Here is a 23805-nt window from a genome sequence, read left to right as displayed (position 1 = left end):
CTTGTGGCTATTCTTAAAATTGCCTTTTCTGAAATGTTAGCATTAAGATAAATCTCTTTTTTTTTAGTTTTTTGTACAGTTATAAGGGTTGTGTGTTTTCTTCCCCATTGTAAATGTAATTTTTCAACTTTAGTGTAGATTTTATAGGATTTTCTTGGGGCTAGCTGCCTATTGGTATTAAGGCACCACTTACTGTTTCTATAGATAAAATACAATAGGAGTTCCTAACCACTTAAATGGGCATTAAATAACTTGTGAATAGGGGAATATTTTTGCTACTTTTAGATTACATTGTGATTGTTTTTATGTCACTTAGTATCAGCAAAATGACCTGGAGCTATTTGTTTTCTATTTTAATATTCTGTGATTAAGATTAGAATTCCCTCAGCCTCCTGGCCCTTACTCTTATGGGAATTTAGTCTATGCTTAGCTGTTTTGTCCTTGTAAGAGTGATTGTGTGTGTGTGTGTGTGTGTTTTTAAAATTTAGTTATCTAGGTAACTTTAAATGAATATTATTTGTTGTAAAAACATTTTAGAAAGTGAAAGCATGAAATTGACCCCATATTCCTACCATACTAATAAATAGAATGTTTTCCTTTGCATTTTAACTTTTATATAGTTTATTATAAGCTTAATGAAGCCATGTTTATACAAAAGGTAGAATATAGATAATGAAAAGTAAATATGTTTAATAAAATGTAAATATATTTAAATAAGTCTTCACAAGGAATTGGGACCTAATGGGCAGATTTATCTCATTGTAAAATACTCTTTTCATTGTTTAAAGGGGGATTGATAAAAGTTTTGATTTCTATTGTGTTCCTTTTTTGTGACTAGTAGTCAAACCAAGGGAGAAGGTTTTTAAATATTTCATTTTTTACATGCAATTTTGCCTTGAAAGATTTTTGATTCCCTTCAAAAGGATATTATAAATCGACTTATCTTACATTAATATTTTTAAAGCTACTTGTTTTCCTACTTATAATGAGAGGAAGGAGGTCAAGTTTTTAGTGTATGGAATTCAAGAAAGAGAAGGCTGGAAAAAGGAGGTATTCACCTGACCATTAATTCCCCAACCCCACCCCCAATTTTTTTTTTCTCTAGGAAAGGAGGCTATGCTAATTAATAGTGAATGAGACTGCTTGTGGTTGACAGTTCTCATAGAACTGTTTTATGTACGTACGTATGTATGTATGCAGTTATTTTAGTTTGAATTCTGATGGAAATAGAGTAGAAAAGAGATTTAAGTTTGGGGAGAAACTTCTCTGATAGTACCATATGGATAAACCTCGATTTTATATTTACTACTGTTCCTTACTTATTATCAATGCCGTCCTGAGATTGAATTGGCTATAATTTGAATATATTTAGAAAATCTGAAATCTCCTTGTGAGAGGAATGGTTAACTTAGTTTATATACACTTGCCAGAGTTCTGTACAGTTACTGAGAATAATTTTGGAGGCTTTGGTAGCATGAGAAAATGCTTTTAAAATTGAGGGCCCGGATGGTGTGGCTCAGTGGATTGATCATTGTCCCATGGACTAAGAGGTCCTGGTTTGATTCCCAGTCATGGCACATGCCTGGGTTGCGGGCTTGCTCCCCAGTAGGGAGCATGCACGAGGCAGCCCGTTGATGTTTCTCTCTCACATTGATGTTTCTATCTCTCTCTCCCTTCCTCTCTCTCTAAAAAATCAATAAAAACATTTAAAAAATTGGGATATCAGAATAACAAATGATGAGCACTGTGAATGCAAATATGTAAAATATATAGACATATAGAAAAAGATTGGAAGGAAATGCTCAAGCGATAATTATGTTATAGTAGTGGTGCCAAGGTTAACTTTCTCCTACTCTTTTAGTATTGTGTTTTTGTGAAAATGAAAGAAAAAAAAAACTAAAGCATTCGGAGTATACTTTTTCTTATCATTATCGATGTTTACAATAAATCTAAGAAGTAGACAATACATAGATCTTCCCCAGAGGGTCTACCTTTCATGTTCCAAAGACTGTGTCCTCACCTTCTTTCTTTTATGTTAAACAGATTTCCAGCAAGCTCTCTATGAGTTATCATACCATGTCATTAAAGGAAATCTAAAGCATGAACAGGCATCTAATGTTTTTAATGACATTAGTGTAAGTATGTGTATGCTTTTTAATTTAATAATTGTTAACTATTTCTTTTGCCTTTGATACATACATCCTGGAAGTATATACTTTGCATTTCATTTTATTCAAAATGAAATGTTTTAAGGTAATGTTGGTAAGTCATTGTTGCTAGACAAATAAAGATATTTTAATCTTTTTGTCTGGTTGTTGAGTAAAGCAGAAAATGTAATTGTAAGCTGGGAGGGGGAAAAAGCCTGCATAGTAATGAAATCGACCTATAGTAAATTTAAAAGACTACTATAAAAAATAATTTGGCTAGAATATTTTTCTTTCAGTATAGCATATCAAGGCATTTTCTTTTGTTTGTGGTTATGTTTAGAAATTATATATATGTGTGTATATATATATATATACACACACACACACACTGTTTAAAAATTATTTTTTATTATATTTTTAAATTGAGGATTAAATTATTTTAAGTTTAGGTTTCATAACTCTAATGTTCACTCGATGCCAATTTTCATGTGTTTGCTGGTTTTAGAAAAGGATAACTAGATTTTTACCTAACCTTTATGTGGTTATTCTGTTTCACCCTTTTATTTATTAGAGAATTTAAGTTAGATTCAGACTAGATACTTTTCATGGTGGTTTGATATTTGAATTGAAAGATGAGCTCTGAAATTGTAAGGGTGTTAAGGGTGTTTATTGTAAGCCAGTAGTTAAGTTTGAATTTTTACAAGTGGTGTGTTATTCTATTAGGCTGAATTTTAAACCAATATAAATAAAATTATCTCTCCGGTTGAGAACACCTTTCATAATAAGCATTATCGAGGTGGGACCTGGAGCTTTTTGATCTTAGTACGAATTTCCCCTGTGCTGCTTTAAGCTTCTGTAGCCTCTTTCTGTTAGGATAGGTAATCTCCCTTGTATGATTTTTGGTCTTTCCTGGGGATAGTCTTTTTTTTTTTTTTTTTTTATCCTCACCCGAGGACATTTTTCCTTTTTTTTATTCAGATAGAGCAGGAGGGAGAGAGAGGAACAGAGAGAGAGAAACATCGATGTGAAAGGGACACATCGAATGGCTGCCACCTGCACAACCGACCAGGGCCGGGGACAAACTGCTACCGAGGTACATGCCCTTAGCGGGAACCGAACCCGGGTCTCTCAGGACCGCAGGCCGACGCTCTAACCGCTGAGCCAAACCGGCCAGGGCCTGGGGATAGTCTTAAAAAACTTCTATCTTCTGTGTTTAGCTGTTGTGATCCCCCGCCCCATATTAAAATGCATTTGAGTAGTAGAGCTTTAATATGAGTTTTTCTTTTATTCCTAAACTGTCTCTAATAACAGCAGCATTAGCTATGTTGGAGTAATCTATTTCTGTTTCTTCTTCTTTTTTTAAACTTATTGAGGTGACACTGGTTAACAAAATTATATAGGTTTCAGGTACATAATTCTACAACACATCATCTGTACACTGTATTCTGTGTTCACTACCCTAAGTCAAGTTGGAGTAGTCTATTTCTTAAACAACTAATATTCCATCTTGAAAACTTTTTTGAAAAGTATGTTTTCATTGATTTTTAGAGAGAGAGGAAGGGAAAGAGATAGAGAAACATCGATGTGAGAGAGAAACATCAATCGGCTGCCTCCTGCACTACCCCCATTGGGGATCGAGTCCTCAACCCAGGCATATGCCCTCACCAGGAATCGAACCAGGACCTCTCAGTCCATGGGACGATGCTCAATCCACTGAGCCACACTGGCCTGGCCCATCTTTGAAAACTCTTGTCTTGCTCTGTTATTTCTGGTTTTCAAGTAGCTTGAGTACTTTCATTCACGTAGACATAGCAAAGTTCATAGCCCGTAAGAAAGTTGAGACTAAAGTCTGGTCTACAATTAAGGTTATTTCATTCTGTAAATTGGGCATCAGTATAGGGTTTAGTGTGGTTATGGAATCTGATCCTAATATTTTATTGAAAATGAATAGTCCAAGAGATCTTAATATGTATTTGGTTCTTACCTTCCCCTTTGAGTATTTAAATATATATATACTTTTATAGCTGGATTGTCTTTGTCACAGCTTTCTCATAGTCCCATATCTCACTATTCTATATCTTAGCCACAGAGCATATTTTGCACATTTATTACGGATATTAGTTTGTTCTTTAGAATTAAATTTCTTTCCTTTAGTCTCTGAAAAGGTTAATTTTAGGGTTGCTATAGTGCCAGCAGACTAATTGTAATGATTGAATTGTGATCCTTACTAATGGAAAATGGCTCTAAAATTGGGCATGGGATTGGGAAGTGCTGAAGTTTCCATGCAGAAATGAGGGGAGAATTTTGGGTCAGTTTCTCCAAATGCTATAGACATCACTGCATAAGGAAAATAAAGATATATTTTTGGTAATTATTTTCATCTTCAGGGAATCTTGAGTTGTAACTTGTAATTGTTTCTGTAGTTTTTAGATTTCTGTTCTGATAACCACTGTGATTTTTGCACATATCAGTGTTGGCTCAGGCACAAGCACAGCATTTAAAGTTTTGGATGAAAAATGTACCATTTTAACAGTCTTGCTTTAGGTAGGTATGAGGTATTCCAAATTCCTCCAAATTCCAGTGGTTTCTAACATGAAACTTCATTGGAAAATTGTTACTCATTTGTGTTCTTTAATATTTCCTGAGGTGCTTATTTAGGTTTCTGGGTTTTTAAAAAAAATCAAGTTATTTCATGATAGGCAGTTAAACATTTTTTCCAACATTCTTTGTTTTCTCTGTTATGAAACTTGAAAACTTTTTGGTCAACATATCGGTTTAAGGTTTTGTTAGTTTTTACGTTTTACTGAAGAGTATTATTCTGAAGCCATAATACTTACTGCTGTGTTATTCTAGTATTTACTGTGAATAATTATATTTTTTAAAATTAGGAATTTCGTGAGGATATGCCTTCCATTCTTGCTGATGTATTCTGCATATTAGGTAGGTATTAAGCCTTTATTTTACCTGTAAAAAGTGCTGTTTGGTAAATTAATATACTGTGTTAAATTGTTTTCTTTTAACCTAAGGATTTTACAAATGTACAAATGTTTCTTCAAATCTACACTATATATTTTTTTATTTTATAGAGAAAATAGTATTCTAAGTCAAATGTGAGTATACTCACTGTTTATAAACTAGTTCTAGTTTATAATTCATATAGTTTGAGTTTTTCACATTGTATCTTTATATAAAATTGAGCTAAATTAAGTCATTTCAAGTAAATAAGCCAAGTTTTCTGACGTTAAGTTAGTCTGTTAATTCCAATTTTAGTATAATTAATCTTATTCAATGCATGTTAGAATCTCAAACTTAGGACACTCAAGAGATATTTACTTTGGTTTTGTACTCTTTTAAAAATATTTTTATTTATTTATAGAGAGAGAGGAAAGGGGTGGGGTGTGGAGAAAGAGAAAAACATCGCTGATCAGTTGCTTTCTGCACACCCCCACTGGGGATCACACCTGCATCAGCAGTGTTGGTGGCGTGCACATGTGTTCTGACCTGGAATCAAACTCCTTGGTGCATGGGACAACGCCCGACCAACTGAGCCACACTGGCTACGGCTGCTTTTGTACTCCTTTTTTTGTGTGTGTGGATTTATTTTTATTGAGAGATAAGGGTTGGGTAACTGGGAGGTTGTACCCCGCCAGGGTGCTGTCCTGGGATAGCTTTTGAAACTTTCTTGGAGCCGCTGTGCTTTTAACTCTTGATTCTTAATTTCTTGTTTTAGAAAGAACGAGAAGAGCCATAGTAATCAAAATTACTTTTGTTTTGAGGATAAGAAACAATTTTGGAAATAGCAAGTTCTCTATCCAGAGTAGATAAGAATTCATGCAAGATAAAAAGGAGATATTTCTTTTTTTTTTTTCAAATTATAAGAGAGAGTTTATTTAGAAAGTTACAGAGGTAGTAGAAGTGAGACAGCTGGGTTGCGTAGTCTCAGGAAACAAGCTACGAAACAAAAGATGGGCCCTTGGAGTTTAGGAGAGGGAAAGGCAAAGGTAACATGCCTGGGAGGAAGAAAAGGGGGACTGGAAAGGTTCAGGTGTGCTTGCCAAAAAGGAATATTTTTTTTTTTTACAAAAGGTAGTGTCCCTCCATGGGAAGCATGGATTTAAAAAAATAATGTATATTACATATTTATTTCTCTAATTTTAGATCTGAATTAAAGTAACTGAGCACAGTTTTCCCCATCAGTGTTAGGCTTTCTGTAACTTTGATCTAATAGCAAACATTACCAGACATCATTATATTCACTTTAAAATAAGACTTAACCTCTCTGAAATCTGAAATTCAGTGGGCAACAAGAGTTTATAATGAGGAGCTATGACTCATACAAGACAACTGTGAACATGAACGCCCTTTAGCTACATGTATCCACATGAATAAATATGAAAGAATAATGTTGAGCAAAATAAGCGAGTTACAGAAGGTTACAAAAAAGTATAATTCCATTCACATAAAAGACAAAAAGGGGCAAATCCCGAGAAGACTGTATATAGTTTAGATACATATGCATGTCAGTTGTCAAACTGGCCCCATACACGGAGGGCATGGAAAGATCGAAGAGGTGGATTGCTCCTGATTAGTAGGTAGGTGGCAGGTTTAATAAGCAAGGGAACTTACTTACAAGCCTTGTCTCTGATAGCTGTAAGACTAGTAAGTTTCCACACCTGCCTGCCAGAATCTTCAAGTTTATGTATAGGTCCTAGTGGGGTTTAGTCACATATACTGTACTACTATCCAGATGGTGTCAACAACATGTTGCTCTCTTAAGGCTGCCTCCTTGAAAATGTCCTTCACTATGAGAACAGTGGGGAGAACTTGAAAAAACAACTTAAGAGTTTGTCAAAATGGAATGAATTATTTTGGCTCATTAATTCTAATTCTTAGAATTAGATAGGTTACTTAAATGTCTTACTGAGAGTCTGGAATTTGATCTTAATAAATCTAAATTCCTGGTGCTTGATCCTTTAGGATTTTTAAGATTTCATAACAGCAGTAATGTAGAAACAGGTCAAAATGTGTGGACTGTGAGTGAGAAATGAAAAGTACACACCATTGATGGGGTGACTGTATGTCCCAGTCTTGTTTTGTTTTCCCTGGCATAATTATGAGTAGTACCTTCTTTCAGTCTTAAAACTGTCCTGGTTTATACCACCAACAAAAAACCCTTTTTTAAGCATACATTTTAAAGTAGGCACTATAGATATTACTTTATGTTCCAAATATATATAGCATGAAACAACTTTCAATTTAAAAATTGTTTTTACTATAAATTTGTAAGACTGAAAATGATTTGTAGGTAACATTTCATGGAAGCTGTGATTTCTTGATAGTGTCGGAAGTATATTTTATGTCTTTGGGTATTCATCAATTATCAGCTTATTAATAAGTTCTTTATTGATTTATTTTATTGGGATATATTTTTCTTCATAGGAATTTAGTAATATGAATTATTGTTACAAGTCATTGCTTTTTACTAGTAACATGAATTCATGAAGATGATGTTTGGTTGCTCTTGGGAAATTTCTTTTAGCCTATCCAGCCCATTATTACAAGCAAGATTTAGGACGGCAAACTTGGAAAGAGAATTTCCCTCACCTGCCCCCTCACTCACGTACCCCCACCCTTGGCAGAAAAAATGATCCAAGGGTGACCCCAGATCAAGGTAGGGGAATAGGAGTAAGAACGTGAGCTTCTCTAATGATGATGATGATGATGACGATGATGATGATGATGAAAATAGTAATAAAAATGTAGGTGCCATTTTTGGAGCACCTTCTGTGTTCTAGGCATGTGTTAAACATTTAATTTCATTGTAATCTTCACAACAACTTGTGTAATGTAGTTGTAGCGATCATAAAATTGAAGCTCAGAGAAGTGATTTTTTTTTTTAAAGGCCATACAGCTAGTAAGGCAAGGCTTGGACCTGGATCTTTTTGGTTCTAGAGCCCATGATCTTTTTACTACATCATGTTGTCTTTCTAATACTTTAACATTTATATGACAAATGAGTGCTGTACTTTCCTGGCTAAGATACCAATTTTCTTTAAAAGAACAATCACGTAAGAGTGAGGGGGCCTGAGATCTGTTAACCTGAAACCGGGGTGTGGGTGGGGGGGTTCTGATGTAACTTGAAGTGCTGCGTTCAAGTAGGTGGTTGGTGATACTGGGACCTAGAGTTGGAAAAGGCTGAGGGCTTTTTAGTAAAACCATAGAGGATGTTAAAGAGATAAGCTCAGCTAAGAAATTTACTGAGGTCCTGTTAAGTGTTTCCTAACATTGTTAGAGCCCAAAGAGTGGTATCTTAATCAGGTCAGATGGCTAAGAAGAGAGCAGATTTGATTTGAAAAAGATGAACCTGCTACTCAGGTACTCTTAGGAACCTTGGGAGTAGATCTTAGGGACTTAAGGGCCTTGGATGGTAGATAGATGTTGGTTAAAAGAATGGGCCCAGTTTAGTCCTGAACTCTCATGATCAGTGTCCTTGAAGTTCTAGACTGAGAAGGGACCACAAGACAAGATAATGGGAAGGGGGGAATGGATGAGATACCCATGGATTAAAAGTCTTTTTGAGAGATTAAGATTGTACTGTAATTTACATTGCATAAATTACACCTGAAATGCCTTTAATACACTTGAATTGACTGTGTGCTTAGCTAAAGTGGCCATAATGTTGGGAAATGACAGTGTCCAAGAAGGGAAAGTGGAGAAGGGCCAGAAAAATGTAGATATGTTTGATGATAAATCCCATTCTCTTTTGATTTTCAGTAATGGCCATAGAAAATAAACTGAAGCAAAGCAGTAGTAGGACATCTGTTTGGGGAGATCCTAGAACCCTTAGGGGACAATTTTTATTATATCACTAAAATTTGTGCCTCTTTCTATAGCACATTCTAAATTATGAGTTGACTTTAGAAATAGAGTAATAGTATGTAATCAGCTAAAACAATGATCCGAAGATGAACTTTGTAATCTTGCCAATCCTGGTTGAAATTTTTGAAGCTTGGCATTTAGAGCTAATTGTTTTATTTCCTCTATAATTCAGATCAGAAAATTGAGAAATTTTCTGAATAATTTACTGAAACTCAAGGAGATCTCAGTTTTTTAAAAAAAATATTTCAGTGGGAAGAAAACAAAAAGTTTGAATAAATTTTGTTTGCTAGGTAGACTTTGAATTTAAAATAAGACGTTAAAAATGCCTTTTAATACTTTTTTACATTGAGTTGGTGGCAAGGTAACTTGGTTAGAATATGGTACATGGTACCAAGGTAGCCAAGGTAAAATATTTGATTTTCATGAGTAATAGGATCTTTGATGAGTAGAAGAGATCTTTGTTGTCACCCAGTTCAACTTTCCACCTAAGGAAGGAATCATTTCTTTAGCATCTCTAACATGTGGTCATTTAAACTTTGCTTAAAATATTTTGGATCGTTTATGTTAAATAAAATATACTATTAAAAAATTTTGCTTGAATATTTCCATTTCTGAGAATAGTATTTTTTGAACCTTTGTTGCATCCAGTGCCTTAGCACATAACTCCTGTGTAATCAACTTACCATTCTATGGATATGCCATTGATCACAGGGTCTGTCTCCAGTATCAGTATAAATTAATGTTAAGTATTTATATGCATATGAAGGACAGCTCATACTTACCATAGTTTTACATTTACCCAAATTTAGAATGAGACATTTTAAAATAAGCTAGTTTTAAAGAAAATAAGTATCTTATTATGGTGCTGGAGAGAGTCTAGAAAAATCAATCAAACTTTCAACTTTTTTCCTTCATCATTGTAGATATTGAGACAAATTGTTTAGAAGAAAAAAGCAAGAGAGACTATTTTACACAATTGGTATTAGCGTGTTTGGTAAGTTAAAAACAAACATTCTCTTTCTAAATTTTACATTGAGCAGTTATAATCACAGTTAATCATATTAATGGAGAAGAATATTGACATTCAGTTGACTATTCATTAAAGGTGTGATTTGGGTTTTGAAATGGAATACTTTGTAAAATTAGACATGCTAATTATGTCTATGAAATAGGCATGCTACCATATCACTTAAACTATCTATGCATATAAAACCTTCGGTGATATTCCTGACCTACTAAGTTTCTAACTGAGTAAAAGGTAAGCATCTATCAAGTGAGTAGAAATGATGTGGACAGCTTTTAAACCAAACAATATTTCATAAACTCTTTATTAGGCAAGGAGAAAAAGAATGGAAGTAGTTTACAAACAGTAAATTATAGAACTTGTTACAATCATTGGTAAACCATTTTATGTTAATAAATTTAGAACCAAGGAGAAATGACATTACTCAGACCTGGAAGTATGTCCTTGTCTTTGCTGTACTAGAATTGTTTGACATAAACAGTAGAAACCAAAGAACTTTTAAGTGCTGTATTATCTTAAAGACAATTCAGTTGACAGACTCAATTTTAATCAGAATTTTATCTGTAGTTTTTGTCATTTGTGGGCTGTGGACAGCATGCATATACTTTCTTAGTGAGGTTTTAAAAATATATGTTGTATTTTTCAATATTTGGAGAGTCACAGTTTTTATTGAAGTTATAAATTGTATGTTGATATCTATAATGTGATTTTAATATTTTATTAATTATTTTGAGTATATTCAAGATGTGGATGCATAGTTGAAATGCTGAGTAATAAGTGACTTTTAATATTTTTAAATACAGTATTTAGTTTCAGACACAGTTCTAAAGGAACGCCTGGATCCAGAAACATTGGAATCATTAGGGCTTATCAAACAGTCACAGCAATTCAATCAAAAGTCAGTTAAAATCAAGACAAAACTCTTGTAAGTATATGTGTCTTTATGTTGCAGGTCAAATATCTGAGTATGTGTTTTAGTTCTTATTTTGAATACTAGAAGTTTCCTTTTTTAAATTAAATTTATTGGGGTGACTTTGGTTGATAGGATCATATAGATTTCAAGTTACATTTCTATGGTACATGATACATCTCTTGCATTATGTGTCTATCACCCAAAGTCAAATCATCTTCTGTCACCAACTTTCTAAAGGCAGTTTGAATAATTTTTTGTTGTTGTTGTTAGCATGTGTCTTGTCTTCTTTTCTTTTAAAAGGAGCCTATGATTGAGTCAGCAGTGAACCTTATCCATGTGAAACCAATGTTAATTTTTTTCATACTAGAAGTTAAAATAACATTCAGTGCTTTTATTATTACCATTGAAATACTTTATAATTATAGCTGTCCTCTAGGGTATATTCTTGGTCAGTGATGGAAGTACTGGTATAGTATTGTTCCTTGGGGTTAGCATATTTTTTCCTTATGTTACTGGTTTTCCCTGTGTAATTAACATTGGGGCATCTCTATCCTAAAAGATAAACAAAGAGGTAAACTTTCAACAACTATTCTTATGATTGCTGTATATAAGAGAGAGAAGAAAATTCAGTAACAATACATTACTCTTATGCAAGCTTGTTAATTGAAATTAATTTATCCCCTTTATGATGTTTATCTAATTTCAGTTATAAGCAGCAAAAATTCAATTTGTTAAGAGAAGAGAATGAAGGTTATGCCAAGCTGATTGCTGAATTGGGGCAAGATTTATCGGGAAATATTACTAGTGATTTAATCTTAGAAAATATCAAATCTTTAATAGGTAAGACATATATCTATATGTAGTGTGTGTTACTAAGATAAAGTTTTTAAACTGTGGAGAATATCCATAAAGAAGAAATGAGTTTATTCTCTTTAGGTTTTTTAAAATTAAGAATTGAGGGAAATGTCCAGCTTGTACTTTAAGATTTTATCAGTAATAATGAAATTTGGGATGATGTTTATAAGAAATCTTTTTTTGTCACTGTTACCTGTGGTATTTGTATTAGTTTTTGCTCCCTCTATTATTTCTATTTTTAAAATGTTTTATTGATTTTTTTTTTTTTTGGAGAGAGGGGAAGGGAAAAAGAGAGAAAGATCCATGTGAGAGAGATACATCAGTTGGCTGCCTCCTGCATGCCCTTCACTGGGGATCAAGCCCGCAACCTGGGCATGTGTCCTGACCAGTAATCTAATCAGGACCTCTCAGTCCATGGGACAACACTCAATCCACTGAGCCAGACCAGCCGGGTGATTATTTATATTTTTAATTTTAAGTATTTCTCAATTATCTTAAAGGAAGCAGGAAATAAGCTACTATGAAACTATAATACAGTCTTTGCTGTGAACCCTTAAAACTTGAGGATGTTTAGTTCTTTTGAACTTAATTTAAAAAAATACCTTTACAGGGGACTTTGATATGCACCTTTTATATTTACAACAGTTTGTTAAAGTAAGTGCAGCAGATACTGTAAAAGTGTAACAGATAGGAAAGTGTTACTCTCCCTACCTTTTAAATGCAACTTATTCTTTTTATTTGCATTGAGCATATGGAGGAAATAGTTGACTTCTAAAGAAAGAGCAATGAAGGATAGAAAAATAGAGTAATTCTGATTTTTTTCAAGAATGGAAAGAACTTTTGCTATTATTTTTAGGTGTGCTATTTTAGGGAAGATTTTACCACACCCAGATGTCTTAGGTTTTGAGACTTGTCAGAAAAGTTATATTCCTTGCTTCACTGGTTATATTTTAGGGGGTGCTTATGTTCAACTTCTCAGTTCTTTCTCTGTTTTTGAAATTTATGTATGACTAAGAAAAAGAGAGGAAGTATCCCAATCCTTATCCCCTTCCTCCAATGCTATGTGTAGGGACCCAGCTTTGGATTTTGGTGATCAACAGGTATAGAAGGTAAGGAGCTTTTAGTTTAAATTTACCCTTTTCTTTGAAGTAAGTCTTGTCTCTTTGCTACTTCTTGGTGTCAATTTAACAGTAAGACTGGCAGCCCCATAGGTAAGACTTGCTTACCTGTGTGTCAGTGACCCATTTAAAAAAAAATCATATAGTGTTTTCTTTCTTTTCTTTCCAGAGTAAGGCTCTACATTTTTTCCTGCACCATTTTGATCTAGCATGAGATGCTTGTCAGCACTGCTTTGCTATAGCTTTGTCTTTCCTTGTATCCTGCTATGTACTTTCTTAAGATGGTATTCCTAAATAAAAGTTCTGTCCTGTGTAGGCGCCTCAGTTGTTTTTGTTTTTATTTTATCTGCCTATTCATTGACATCTCTTGTCTGTCCTTGTTTGTTCTATTTTTTTTTTCTGTCCTTGTGAATTTATATCTTTTTAGTCCTTTGTTGTTTTGAGAACATTTTAAAGAGTGATTTTCTTGAATGTGAGCTTTTTTTTTTTTTTAATTTTTTTTAATCATCCTCACCCGAGGACATTTTTCCATTCTTTGTTCAGATAGAGTGGGAGGGAGAGAGAGGAACAGAGAGAGAAACATCGATGTGAAAGGGACACATCGAGTGGTCGCCACCCACACAACCAACCAGGGCCGGGGACAAACTGCAACCGAGGTACATGCCCTTAGCAGGAACCGAACCCGGGTCTCTCCGGACTGCAGGCCGATGCTCTAACCGCTGAGCCAAACCGGCCAGGGCGAATGTGAGCTTTTATCCAACTGGGAAAATGTACAGTGCTTTCTTTTCTTGAACTTTGCCTTTACAGAAAATAAGTTATGTTACTATCTCTGAAGAACAGTGTGACAGTCTCAACTACAAGCCCACGACACACATGGTTATTCCATGAGGATAAGCAATTTGATTTCTTGGGTTAAACCTCTATTGTAGTACATCTAGTGTGCTATGAAGCACGCTAGTCCAGGAGCTCTCAAATGTTGCCTTGTCAGTGTAGCCTTCAGTGGACACCCCTCTCAACACACCTTATTGTTCACTATTTTTCCTCTGAGCACTTACTACCATATAATATGCAATGTATTTAAAAAAAATTTTTTTGTTGTTGTTTTTAGTCCTCAACTAAGGCTATTTTTTTCATTGATTTCCAGAGAGAGTCGAAGGGGGGCGGGGCAGAGAGACAGAGAGACACATTGATTGGTTACCTCCTGCATGTGCCCTGACCAGGGCTGGAGATCGAGCCTGCGACTCAGGTATGTGCCCTTGACCGGGAATCGAACCTGAGACCCTTGAGTCTATAGGTTATAGCTCTAACCACTGAGTATACCGGTCAGGGCGCCATGTATTTTATTCCTGACCCCCACTGGAATGTAAACTCTATGAGGACAAGGGTTTTTGGGTTTTGTTTAGTGCCTCTAACCTCAGTGCCTGGTACATAGATGCTGAATAAATACTTGTTGAAAAATGAACTAATCTTTCTTTCTGGTAGAGTTTGTAGTGATTCTTAGCCTCTTTTCCCTGACATGGAGGATTTTAGAACATTCATCTTCCTGGCTCAGTGTTTCTTACTGTCCGGCTATTTGACTTTCTCATCTCCCCCTTTGTTTTCATTGACATGAAAATTGAGGATAAGAATTCTAATTCCAATAAGTGTTAGAATCTATTGAATTCCCCTCAGTGCAGATTCCACGCAGGCTAATCTCATTTGGCCAGAGCGGTTCTGTGGCACAGCATTCTATTTTCCATGACATGTTTAATTTTTTGGATTTTTTAAAATTTATTTTATTTTAATTACAGATGTTTCTCCTTTTTTACCCCATTGACACCCTCCTCCCCACCCCCCCACCGTGTCCCAGGCTTTGTTGTACATATCCACTGGTTATGCGTACATGCATATAAGTTCTGTGGTTTAACTCTTTTCTCCCCCCCCCACCTCCTCTTTTGAGGGTTGTCAGTCTGTACCCTACTTCCACGTCTCTGGGTCTACCCAATTCCTCAAACTGTTATGTTCATTATATTCCACATATAAGTGAGATCATGTGGTATTTGTCTTTTTCTGCTTGGCTTGTTTCACTTAGGTTAATAATTTCCAGGTCACTCCATGTCGAATCAAAGGATAAGAGATCTTTCTTTCTTACAGCTGCATAGTATGCCATTGTGTATATGTACCACAGCTTTTTTATCCATTCATCTATTGATGGACACTTGGGCTATTTCTAGATATTACCTATTGTAAATAGTGCTGCTATGAACATGGGGTACATATATTCTTTCTGATTGATGTTTCAGGCTTCTTAGGGTATATTCCTAGAAGTGGGATCACTGGGTCAAATGGAAGTTCAATTTTTAATTTTTTGAGGAAACACCATAGTGTTTTCCATAGTGGCTGCAACAGTCTGCATTCCCACCAGCAGTGTACTAGAGTCCCCTTTTTCCACACACTCGCCAATACTTGTTTGATGATTTGTTGATGGAGGCCATTCTGAGAGGTGTGAAGTAATACCTCATTGTTGTTTTAATTTGCATCTCTCTGATGATTAGTGATGTTGAGCATTTCTTCATATATCTCTTGGCCATTTGTATGTCCTGTTTGGAGAGGTGTCTATTCAGCTCCTCTGCCCATTTTTGAATTGGGTTATTTGTCCTTCTTTTGTTGAGTTGTATGATGAATACTCTATATATTTTGGAAATTAACTCCTTATCTGATATATCATTGGCAGTGATGCTCTCCCATACAGTGGGTTGCCTTTCCATTTTGGTGGTTGTTTCTTTTGCTGTGCAGAAGCTCTTTAGTTTGATATAGGGCCATGTGTTAATTTTCTCCTTTGTTTCTGTTGCCTTAGGTGATGTATCAGTGAAAATTCTGCTGTGTATGATGTCTGAAATTTTGTTGCCTACAGTTTCTTCTAGGATTTTTATGGATTCATGAATCACATTTAAGTCTTTTATCCATTTTGAGTTTATTTTTGTGTATGTTGTAAGTTGATGGTCTAGTTTCATTTTTTTACAGGTAGGCGTCCAATTTTCCCATTAAAGGGGCTCTCTTTACCCTATTGTATGCTCTTGACACCTTTGTCAAATATTAATTGAGCATAATGTCTTGGGTCCATTTATGGGTTCGTTGTTCTGCTCCACTGGTATATATGCCTGTTCTTGTGCCAGCACCAGGCTGTTTTAATTACAGTAGCTTTGTAATATAACCTGATATCTGTTATTGTGATCCCACCTACTTTGTCCTTCTTTTTTAAGATTGCTGTGGCTATTCGAGGTCTTTTTTGGTTCCATATGAAGTTTTGAAGTATTTGTTCTAGTTCTGTGAAGTATGTCGTTGGTATTTTGATGGGGATGGCATTGTATCTATAGATTACTTTGGGTAATATGGACATTTTAATGATGTTAATTCTTCTAGTCCATGAACAAGGTATGTGCTTCTACTTTTTTATATTTTCCTCTATTTCTTTTTTCAATGACTTGTAGTTTTCTGCCAATAGGTCCCTTATTTCTTTGGTTAAGTTCATTCCTAGGTATCTTAATTTTTTTGCTGCGATGGTGACTGGGGTTGTTTTTTCAGTTTCTCTTTCTGTGAGTTCATCATTGGTATATAAGAATGCCGTTGATTTCTTGACGTTAATTTTGTATCGTGCTACTTTGCCAAATTCATTTATTAACTGTAGTAGATTTTTGATGGACTCTTTAGGGTTTTCTATGTATAATATCATGTCATCTGCAAATAATGACAGTTTCACTTCCTCCTTTCCAATTTGGATCCCTTTCATTTTTTCTTCGTGTCTGATTGCCGTGGCAAAGATTTCCAGTACTATGTTAAATAAGAGTGGCGAAAGTGGGCATCCTTGTCTTGTTCCTGTTTTTAAGGGAAATACTTTTAGTTTCTGCACATTGAGTTATGTTGGCTGTAGGTCTTTCAAATATGGCCTTTATTATGTCGAGATATGATCCCTGTGTTCCCACATTGCTGAGCGTTTTTATCAGAAATAAATGCTTGATTTTGTCGAAGGCTTTTTCGGCATCTATTGATATGATCATGTGGATTTTATTCTTCATTTTATTTATGTGGTGTATCACATTTATTGATTTGCGAATATTGTAACAGCCTTGCATCCCTGGGATGAATCCCACTTGACCATGGTGAATAATTTTTTTGATGTATTGCTGCATTCATTTTGCTAGTATTTTGTTCAGCATTTTGGCATCTATGTTCATCAGGGATATTGGTCTGCAGTTTTCTTTCTTTGTAATGTCTTTTTCTGGTTTTGGAATTAGAATTATGCATGCCTCATAAAATGAGTTTGTAAGTGTTCGTTCTTCTTGAATTTTTTGAAATAGTTTGAGGAGAATGGGTATTAGTTCTTCTTTGAATGTTCGGTAAAATTCCCCTGTGAAGACGTCTGCGCCTAGACTTTTGTTTGCTGGGAGAGTCTTGATTACATCTCGATTCCTTTTGTTGTTATTGGTCTGGTCAAATTTTTTATCTCTTCTTGGTTTAGTTTTGGGAGAGTATTTTTCTAGAAATTTGTCCATTTTGCTTAGATTGTCAAATTTGTTGCCATATAATTGTTCATAATATCTGTTAACAATCCTTTGTATTTCCGTGGTGTTGGTTATTATTTCTCCTCTTTCAGTTCTGATTTTGTGTGTTTGGGTTCTCTCTCTTTGTTTCTTTGTGAGTCTAGCTAAGGTTCCATCAATCTTATTTATTTTTCAAAGAACCAGCCTTTTGTTTCATTGATCCTTTGAATTGTTTTTTTTTTTTTTTTTGGTCTCCATGCCATTTATTTCTGCTCTGATCTTTACTATTTCCTTCCTTCTACTTTGCTCTGGGGTTTTCTTTCTGTTTGCTTTCTAGTTCTTTAAGTTGTGAGGTTAGTCTATTAGAAGTTTTTCTTGCTTCTTGAAGTAGGCCTGTAGTGCTATGAACTTCCCTCTCAGACTGCTTTCGCTGCATCCCATACATTTTGTGTTGTTGTGTGTACATTTTCATTGGTTTCTAGGAAGTTTTTAATTTCTTCCTTGATCTCCCTGGTAACCCATTCATTGTGCAATAACATGCTATTTAGCCTCCATGTTTTCAAATGTCTTTGCATGTTCTTGATGCAATTGATTTCTAGTTGCATGCCATTGTGGTCTGAGAAGATGCTTGATATGATTTCAATCTTCTTGAACTTGTAGAGACTTAGATTGCGCCTCACATGTGGTCTATCTTTGAGAATGTCCCATGTGCACTTGAGAAGAATGTGAATTCTGCCGTTTTGGGGTGTAATTCTTTGCAGTTATCTTTTAAATCCATTTGATCTAGCGCTTCATTTAGAGTCTGTGTTTCTTTGTTAAGTTTTTGTCTAGAAGATGTCTCCAGTGCTGTCAGTGGGGTATTGAAGTCCCCTGCTATGATTGTATTGCTGTTGATTTTCCTTTGAGGTCCTCCAAAAGATTTTTAATATATGTTGGTGCTCCTAAATTGGGTGCATATATGTTCACCAAGGTTATATCTTCCTGGAGGATAGATCTTTTAAGTATTATGTAGTGGCCTTCTTTGTCTCTAGTTATGGCCTTTATTTTGAAATCTACTTTATCAGATATGAGTATTGCTACCCCAGCTTTTTTTTTTTGCTTTCCGTTTGCTTGAGAGATTTTTTCCATCCCTTCACTTTCAACCTATGGGAGTCTTTTGTTGTGAGGTGGCTTTCTTGTAAACGACATTTAGATGGGTCGTGCTTTCTTATACAATCAGCCACTGTGTGTCTTTTTAAGGAGTACTCAATCCATTTACATTTAAGGTGATTATTGGTAAGTACTTATTTGTTGCCATTTTTGTTTAGTGTGGTTCTAATTTTTTTTTTCCTAGTTCTACTAATTACAGTAGTCCTTTTAACATTTCTTGCTGTTCTGGTTTGGTGCTAATGTATTCCTTTAGTCCTTTTTTGTCTGGGAAGCTCCTTATTTCACCTTGTATTTTGAATGATAGCCTTGCTGGGTAGAGTATTCTTGGATTCAGATCCTTGTTTTTCATGACCTTGATTACTTCGTGCCACTCCCTTCTGGCTTGTAGTGAGTGATTCTGTTGAGAAGTCAGCTGAGAGCCGTATGGAGGTTTCTTTGTGTGTAACCTGTTTCTTATCTCTTGCTGCTTTTAGGATTCTCTCTTTGTCTTTAATTTTTGGCATTTTGATTACTATGTGTCTTGGTGTGAGCCTGTTTCGGTTCTTTTTACTTGGGGCTGTCTGTGCTTGAACTTGAATGCCTTCTTCCTGCACCAAGTTAGGAAAGTTTTCTGTCACTATTTCTTCAAATATGTTCTCTAACCCTTTCCCATTTTCTTGTTCTTTGGGGACTCCTATGATGTAAATGTTATTACATTTCCAGTTGTCCCACAGTTCTCTTACACTGTCCTCTTGTTTTGTAATTGTTTTTTCCTTTGGGTTTTCTGATTGCTTGATTTTTTTTCTACCCTGTCTTCTAATTCACTGATCTGGTCCTCCGCTTCCTCTACTCTGCTGTTTAGACCTTCCAATGTGTTCTTTATTTCTGATATGTCATTCTTCATTTTTTCTTGATGGTTTTTAATTTCCAATTGGTTGATTTTCAACATTTTTTGTCTTTACTCATGGTGTTGATGTCCTTACTCATGCTTTTGAGCTCCCTCAATATCATGGCTCTGAATTCCAGCTCTGTTAACTTGCTTAACTGCTCCACATTTATCTCATCTTCGGTAGAGGTCTCTTGTTCTTTCATTTGGCATTTTTTTTGTTTGTTTGTTTCAGCATTATGGCTGTCACAGTGGGGTTTGGAGCCTGCCAAATTTTCTCTGTGGGTGTTGTTTTTCTGCTGTTTGTGGCTCCCTCTCCTGTGTTTGGATGTGTGAGGGAGAACCCATGTTAAATACCACTATCAAGTCTTACTTTCCTGGTTAGAGTTGCTAGCCCAGGAATGGTTCAGTTATCCCCTAGCTTTTTGCCTGAAGGCTCTCAGTAGTGGTTACTTGAAGAGACTTGGCGTCTCAGTTGAGTCAAAAACTCCTTCAGGTATTCAGGGTAAGGGGATTTCCCGAGGGTGGGGCAGATGCTGGTTGTTAATGAGTCTCAATTTGCATTTCAATGGCCTACCAGGTGGACTTGAGTCTCCCATGGAGGGGCCACTGCCTCTTCCCAGAGCCCTGGGAAGGAGTAAGATGGCCACCGTCCTGCATGGCTGCAACTCAGCAAAAGCTCTATGTGCTCTCTAAATTTTGAGTGTCCCCACACAGTTCCAGTCCAGTTTGCCCTTCCTCTGCTGGAGCCCAAGGCCAGTGGCTGTGGCTATTTTAGCGTCTGTCCTGGCCCTGTCCTGTGGAGCCTCTTGGGAGTGTAACCCCTAGGGCTGTGCTCACTACTAAGGCCGCTGCTGTCCCTGGGCTCCCAGCTCCCCTTTCGGGCCTCCGCAATCCTACCAGGATCCAATCAGTGTCCCTGGTTATATGATCCTCACAAGCTGCTTTTCTTTTCCTTTTTCCCGACAATTTGTCTTTATTTTAGTTGTAATTCCAGTTTGGTCCTGGGAGACGGTCTTTGTAGCTTCCATTCACTCTGCTGCCATTTTTGAATCCCCTCATGTAACTTTTTAATGTTTCCCCCTGTTTATTCCCAATGTTTCCTCTTTAGAAACAATTTAGACAGATAATACCTCGTACAAATCTATCTCAGGTATGATCTCTCACCAACCATTGGCAGAACAGATGTTTAGTTTGGGAGATATGAATTTTAGATAAATTTACATTTCAGGGTACTGGTTGAATCAGGAGAACTCCTTCTTATCCTATAATTAGAAGATAGTTATTTTCTCCCTAAATGATTCTAGTGCAACGTTTATACCCTGTCCGATAGTCTAGGGCTGTTTACTACATGAGCATGTGAGGAAGTTGAACTATTATGAGTCTTCATGGTGGTGATGTTTTCAAGTCGGACACTAAATTTGAAAAATTTATTAAGTAGGAATTGGTAGTGATTAATTTAGGCTCTTGAGGTGCCAAGTCATAGACCCCATACGAATGATCCCTGCATCAAGTTGGCAAAAAGCATCTTTCAGAAAGTAGAGAAAAGGATATTATAGGTGGACTCCTTTGATTGTTGAACTAAACTATAAGTACTCCGTTCTTCTGAATGCCTTTCAAAAAAGCAATTGCTTCTGGAAACAGCCCAAGTGTCCATCAGTAGACGAATGGATCAAAAAGCTGTGGTACATATACACAATGGAGTACTACGCAGCTGTAAGAAAGAAAGATCTCTTATCCTTTGAGACTATATGGAGGGACCTTGAAAGTATCATCCTAAGTGAAACAAGCCAAACAGAGAAAGACAAGTTTCATATGATCTCACTTATTTGTGGAATATAATGAACATAACAGTCTGAGGAATGGGGTAGTCCCAGAGACGCGGAAGCGGGGTACAGACTGACAATCCCCTAAAGAGGGGGGGGTGGGGGAGGGATGAACCACAGAACTTATATGCATGTATGCATGAACAGTGGACATGGACAACAATCTGGGGAAGGGGCAGGGAGGGAGGGGGAGGGGGGAATCAGTGGGGGAAAAAGGAGAAACATCTGTAAGAAAAATTAATCAATAAAAATAAAAAATAAAAAAAATAAACTTTTACATATTGCCCTGGCCGGTATAGCTTAGTGGTTAGAGCATCGGCCTGCAGTCCAGAGAGACCCGGGTTCGGTTCCCACTAAGGGCAGGTACCTCGGTTGCAGTTTGTCCCTGGCCCTGGTTGCGTCATTTAGGTGGCGGCCACTTGATGTGTCCCTTTCCCATCTATGTTTCTCTCTCTCCCTTTCCCTCTATCTGAACAAAAAGTAGAAAAATGTTCTCCGGTGAGAATTAAAAAAAAAACTTTTACATAAATAGTGGAAACAACCCAAATGTCCATCAACTGATGAAAGGATAAACAAAATGTGGTCTATTCAAACAATGTAATACTATTTGTTAATAAAACAAAATGAAGTAGTGACACATACAATCATGATAAATCTTGAACACATTATGTTAAATGAAGGAAGCCAGACACAAAAGGCCATATATTATATAATTCCATTTATATAAAATGTCCAGAATAGGCAAATCTATAGAGATGAGAAGTAAACTAGTGGTAGCCAGAGACTGAGAGAACATGTGAAGTGGAAGTGGAGAGCGACTATTGATAAATACAGGGTTTCTTTGTGGTATAATGAAATGACCAAAAATTCAATTTTGATGGTAGTTTCACAATTTTGTTAAGTATAATAAAAAGTATTAAACTGTATATATACTCTAAGTGAGTAAACTTTATGATGTGTAAGTTGTATATCAATAAAAAGTTTTATAAGAATAAAAAAAAAAGCAATTGCTAGGTTTTCTTTCCTTTTCTTTCTTCTATATTAGTGGTTAGCACATTTTTTCTCCAATTGATGTGGTTTAGTGTTTGAGCATCTACCCATTCACCAAGAGGTCCCTGGTTTGATTCCAGGTCAGGGGACATACCTGAGTTGCAGGCTTGATCTCCAGGAGGGGCCGTTCAGGAGGCAGCCCATGGATGTTGATGTTCCTCGTCGATGTTTCTATTTCTCTCCCTCTCCTTTCCTCTCTTTCTAAAATCAATATTAAACAATAAATAAATGGTAAGCTAGTAAATATTTTTTGTTTTGTAGGCCATGTGATTTTTGTTGCAATTACACAAGTCTGCCATTGTAGGGTGAAAGCAGCCAGAGGCAGTACGTAAATAAATGAGCATGTCTGTGTTCTAGGAAAAGTTATTTATAAAACCTAATGGATTTGACCCATAGGCCATAGTGTGCTGTTCTAAATCAAAAGTGCTGGCTAAAAATTAGTCATGGAGCTAGCTTACTTGAGTTTAATTTTGAAGAGTGAAAATAGTTCTTTCTCGTTTTGGTTTAGTGGTCCAGGATCTTTTTGGCTTAGAATCTAACCTTTTCCTTCTTAACCCGAATTAGAGCCCACTTCACTAAACCCCCTAAGATAGTCATTTGTTGCCTGTTTTCTTTTTTCTTTTCTTTTTTCTTTTCTTTTCTTTTCTTTTCTTTTCTTTTCTTTTCTTTTCTTTTCTTTTCTTTTCTTTTTCTTTTCTTTTTTTTCTTTGCTTTGCTTTGCTTTGCTTTGCTTTTCTTTGCTTTTTTTCTCTTCTCTTCTCTTCTCTTTTCTTCTCTTCTCTTCTCTTCTCTTCTTTTTTATTTATTTTGTTACAGATGTTTCTCCTTTTTTTCCCTATTGACACCCTTCTCCCTATCCCACCACCCTGTCCCCAGCTTTGTTGTTCATGTCTATCAGTGATGTGTACATGAATATAAATTCTGTGGTTTATCTCTCCCCCACAACTCCCTCTTCTGGGGATTGTCAGTCTGTACCCCTCTTCCACGTCTCTGAGACTACCCCATTCCTCAGACTGTTATGTTCATTATATTCCACAAATAAGTGAGATCATATGATACTTGTCTTTCTCTGTTTTGCTTGTTTTGCTTAGGATGATACTTTCCAGGTCCCTCCATGTCGAATGTCGAATCAAAGGATAAGAGATCTTTCTTTCTTACAGCTGCATAGTACTCCATTGTATATATGTACAACAGCTTTTTTATCCATTCGTCTACTGATGGACACTTGGGCTGTTTCCAGATCTTAGCTATTGTAAATAGTGCTGATGTGAACATAGGGGTACATATATTCTTTCTGATTGGTGTTTCAGGCTTCTTAGGGTATATTCCTAGAAGTGGGATCACTGGGTTAAATGGCAGTTCAATTTTTAATTTTTTGAGGTAACACCATAGTGTTTTCCATAGTGACTGGACCAGTGTGCATTCCCACCAGCATTGTACTAGAGTCCCCTTTTCTCCA

The 23805-nt window shown here is 36.0% G+C and overlaps 1 protein-coding gene across 17 annotated transcripts in view; it reads left to right on the top strand.

The window, feature by feature from the left end:
- Window positions 1-23805, top strand: part of THOC2 (THO complex 2) — a 143435-nt gene that overhangs the window by 31579 nt on the left and 88051 nt on the right. For 10 of the 17 annotated variants that reach the window (XM_036270257.1, XM_036270261.1, XM_036270254.1 and 7 more), the window contains exons 3-8: window positions 2044-2135; window positions 5036-5087; window positions 7687-7818; window positions 9950-10020; window positions 10854-10975; window positions 11670-11803. In XM_036270257.1, coding sequence (XP_036126150.1) covers window positions 2044-2135; window positions 5036-5087; window positions 7687-7818; window positions 9950-10020; window positions 10854-10975; window positions 11670-11803 — 603 coding nt within the window. Of the gene's footprint in view, window positions 1-1105; window positions 1177-2043; window positions 2136-4570; window positions 4692-5035; window positions 5088-7686; window positions 7819-9949; window positions 10021-10853; window positions 10976-11669; window positions 11804-23805 lie in introns of all 17 variants that reach the window. The other 7 variants (XM_036270266.1, XM_036270265.1, XM_036270264.1 and 4 more) reach the window with 4 other exon arrangements.

Source organism: Molossus molossus, unplaced genomic scaffold (genome assembly GCF_014108415.1).
Source record: "Molossus molossus isolate mMolMol1 unplaced genomic scaffold, mMolMol1.p scaffold_m16_p_2, whole genome shotgun sequence".
Classification (NCBI taxonomy): domain Eukaryota; kingdom Metazoa; phylum Chordata; class Mammalia; order Chiroptera; family Molossidae; genus Molossus; species Molossus molossus.
The sequence above is the reverse complement of the archived record's forward strand: the minus strand, read 5'-3'. Positions and strand labels throughout refer to the sequence as shown.